Source organism: Aedes aegypti, chromosome 2 (assembly GCF_002204515.2).
Source record: "Aedes aegypti strain LVP_AGWG chromosome 2, AaegL5.0 Primary Assembly, whole genome shotgun sequence".
Taxonomy (NCBI): Eukaryota; Metazoa; Arthropoda; class Insecta; order Diptera; family Culicidae; genus Aedes; species Aedes aegypti.
Genome location: NC_035108.1, coordinates 252,915,367 through 252,918,794, shown reverse-complemented (window position 1 = coordinate 252,918,794; position 3,428 = coordinate 252,915,367). Strand labels below are relative to the sequence as shown.

Sequence of the window (3,428 nt, the reverse complement as noted above, 5' to 3'; positions counted from 1 at the left end):
TTTTACACGCTTATTCTAATATACCTACTATAGCATGCTTATACACGATCAGAACATTATATAACTTTTTACGTTTTTTATTACCCATAATCTTCTATTCTCTACAGTTTGTTTTTTATATTATTCTACTATTTGAATAAAAATTGAGATCCGGCCGGTAGGATCACTAGTTTGAGGTTGGAAACCCAAGATATGTGAGGTTAGTTTCATTGAAATATTCGCCTGAGCGATTTTTGCGCTAGAATAAAACACGTTTCGGGACATTCTCCGCTGCCTCTAAAATTACCATTGGGTAAATGAATTCTTTACTATTGTATCTCATACAATTTCATACATTACTTCACTTAGGCGGTGAAAATAAATATTTTGTTCCGAATGTTTTGAAACCATGAAAGGGTTTGATATTGCTCTCGGAAACCATAATCATGACAGCAGCACACCCCAGCGGACGAATTGTCGTTTTGGGAGCAAATGACAGCGCCACCATGATGTTGCTACTTGTGTTGCCATTTAAAATGACCATTAATTGTCTTACACAGTTTTACAATCGGACTTCAACGTCTGTTGGTGGAATCATGGTCCAATCCATCGGTGTACTAAATTCATTCGATCTGAGAATGGTCCAATCCACCGGTGTACTAAATTCACTCGGTCTGAGAATTGTGACACTTGAGCGGGGCACGCTCCCGTATGATCCCCACGTGATCTGGACCCGCTCTTGTGTCAAAATTCTTCGACCGAGTCAGTTTAGTACACCAGTGGATAAGACCATTGTGACACTTGAGCGGATGACAATTTCTTGACCGTTCTCTTGAGTTCGACTCTGTATTTATGCTGCAAGTGCTGTCAATTTTATGCTGCCCATTTTGACATCGACTTCTGTCAAGTATCGTGCGCGTAGTAAACATATGCGTTTGTTTTGTAACATCGTACTCGTACTGCCATCGCCGCAATTTTTGCAGAAAATCTTTGGAAAGCTAAAGTTTTCTTCTCTTAAACCGTAGCCAACTGAAGTGTAATGTACGTAGTGTAAACGATCTGTTAAAATAATTAATCACAATGTCAGAAACTAAAGAAATGCAAACCGATGAGCGCGAGGCGCTGGCTTCCATCTACGAGGGCGACAACTGTTTCAAACAAGTGAACGGGGAAACCTATCAATATAAGGTATTCAGTGAAACGACGACTAAAGTGGGATTTATGTATTAATAAATGAGAGTATTTCTTTCAGTATGGCGAAGAGGATGGAAATAAATCATTCCTGTTGGAAATATGCTGGCAAGAGAACTATCCCAACGAACTTCCGACGATCAACATGGACACATTTTACAATAGAAATCTGTAAGTATTAGGGCGCCCCAAAATTTTATTTTGTGATAAAACTTGGAGGCTCAACCTCCAAATGGTAGCTAAGGATGTCATAGTCATACTCTTGTATTAGGCAAACTCCACGGCATAAACAAGAACTAGTCAAAAAAATCAAGTCAGAATCGTTTTCTTATGGAATTCGTACGAAATTGTTAGCTCAGTGTTAGCTAACGTTTGGAGGTTGATCCCCCAAGTTTTCTGACAAAGTTAAATTTTGGTACACTCTAGTAATTATGTTAAATAGTTATGCCTACTATATACTTAATTTTGAATACCTTTCCTCAGGTCTCGTGCCCTAAAAGACAAAATAATATCGATACTGAAGGAGGAAGGAGAGCAGTGGTTAGGTTGCGGAATGACTTACACGCTATTCGAGTGCCTTAAGGATAAAGTTGAGGAATTGCTGTCGGACGAGAGTTTAACCGGTGGAACCGATCAGCAGGTGATAGGGACAAACCATCAGGAAGATGAACAGCGTAGCTCCGAGGAGGATGACGGAGACGAACGGGGGACTAAGGGTAGTGGGGCAGGAGCAGGTGGCGGCGCCCAGAAGAAGGAACATTTGACTAAGGCACAGAAGCGCAAGCAGTGGGATCGTGTAGACAACAAAGGAAATCGCCCCAGAGGCTGGGATTGGGTGGACATCATCAAGCACCTGTCACAGACCGGTGGCAAAGCGGAGTAACGTGATATTTGTGGATTAGGACTAGGTCAAAGCTCAACGGGACATTTGGCGTTGGAAGTTTGTGTGTGTTGACACGCAATGAAATAAAAGCATGTTGCTATTGCAAACAAAAAGAGCGTTAATCTGTATCGGGAAGTCTACCTTTACTAATCCCAGGACTGGTATCGAATGAGTGTCTTCAAATTAGGAACTTTAAGACCTTTGGCCTGGAAAGAGACCAAACAGGGGCCAAGAAAACAAAAAATAAACCTTACAGGAACCAAACGATAAGAGTTGGATTTGTTACAGGACATAGTGTAGCATTTTTTAGGTAATCGAATGTAAGCAGCAGATGCTGAAAGTATAGGTCCATTTTAGCAACATTCTATTTGGGATTTGTAAGATTAGTTCAAAATTTGGAGTACTCTTCCAATTTTTCAGCTTGATTTTAACTCAATATAGCAACAGTTCGTAAACTATTGAGAATTTTTTGATGCAGTCTTCCAACAAAATGCTTTGCACACCAAAAGGCACAACTTTTTTGAACATGTCGTGAGGATATACATATTTTTCGTAGCGTTTTAGTACAAAAACTTCAGAAAATGGCAGATTTTTTTCTTACCTCTTCAACTAGTGTTGCACAGATATTTACTTAGGTTAGATATTTAATTCTATGCTCATACGCATAGGGGTAGTCGGGGCGGTATGGTCAATGTGGTGGAATGAGAACTCCTTGAAAACTGCATAAATTCTTAAAATTTTAACTGAAATAACATGCAACTCCAAAGCTGATGTGGAAATGAAGCAATAGGCATGTTATAAGTCAGTGTTCAAAACTCAAAAAAACAAAAAGATGTTCGAAAAACCTGCCCATATTGCCCCAAATGGCTCTTTTAAAATTCATCATTTCAGAATGATGATGTTTGACTGTTAGAATATTTTAAAAAAATTATATCTTCTTGCATGGAGTGTTTATAAATACTAATTACTTTCAAGTGTAGTAACAACATAATTGAATTTTTAGATTATATGAGATTATTTTGCAATCAAAAATGGAGTGCTCATTAACCTGGAACACGGTTATATGAAAAATTTAGATTCTCGCTCCAGTCCACTTTTTGGATTGCATTTAGGTCCCATAACAACTGTGTAAAATTTCTGCTCGATCGGTGAAACTATATTTTAGCGCCAGCCGTTCAAAGTTTGTATGGGATTTACTATGGGAAAACTTACTTTTGCAAAGAAAAATCGCCAGAGGTCGCCCATTGACCTCTATAAAAATTCTGATCACAGATCTCGATAGGTATTTTTACGATGAACAACATTACCAAAAACCACAAAACAATCCGATGCTTGTGAAAAAAGTAGATAGCCGTAGCGGTAAACGCGCAGCTAT

General features: G+C 38.9%; 1 protein-coding gene across 1 annotated transcript; it reads left to right on the top strand.

Annotated features, from left to right (window-relative positions):
• Positions 1 to 880: 880 nt before the first annotated feature.
• On the top strand, positions 881 to 2,175 carry LOC5568224 (RWD domain-containing protein 4). The gene is made up of 3 exons (XM_001652106.2): positions 881 to 1,167; positions 1,232 to 1,341; positions 1,654 to 2,175. Exons 1-3 carry the CDS (start codon positions 1,060 to 1,062, stop codon positions 2,051 to 2,053), a joined length of 618 nt encoding a protein of 205 aa, XP_001652156.1. The 5' UTR covers positions 881 to 1,059; the 3' UTR covers positions 2,054 to 2,175.
• Positions 2,176 to 3,428: the final 1,253 nt, after the last annotated feature.

Bases quoted from the DNA above. Each gene is read 5' to 3' on its own strand.
- LOC5568224 (XM_001652106.2), top strand. From the start codon at position 1,060: ATGTCAGAAACTAAAGAAATGCAAACCGATGAGCGCGAGGCGCTGGCT. The intron at 1,168-1,231 runs GTATTCAGTGAA...TATTTCTTTCAG, and splicing joins GGGAAACCTATCAATATAAG to TATGGCGAAGAGGATGGAAA. The intron at 1,342-1,653 runs GTAAGTATTAGG...ACCTTTCCTCAG, and splicing joins ACATTTTACAATAGAAATCT to GTCTCGTGCCCTAAAAGACA.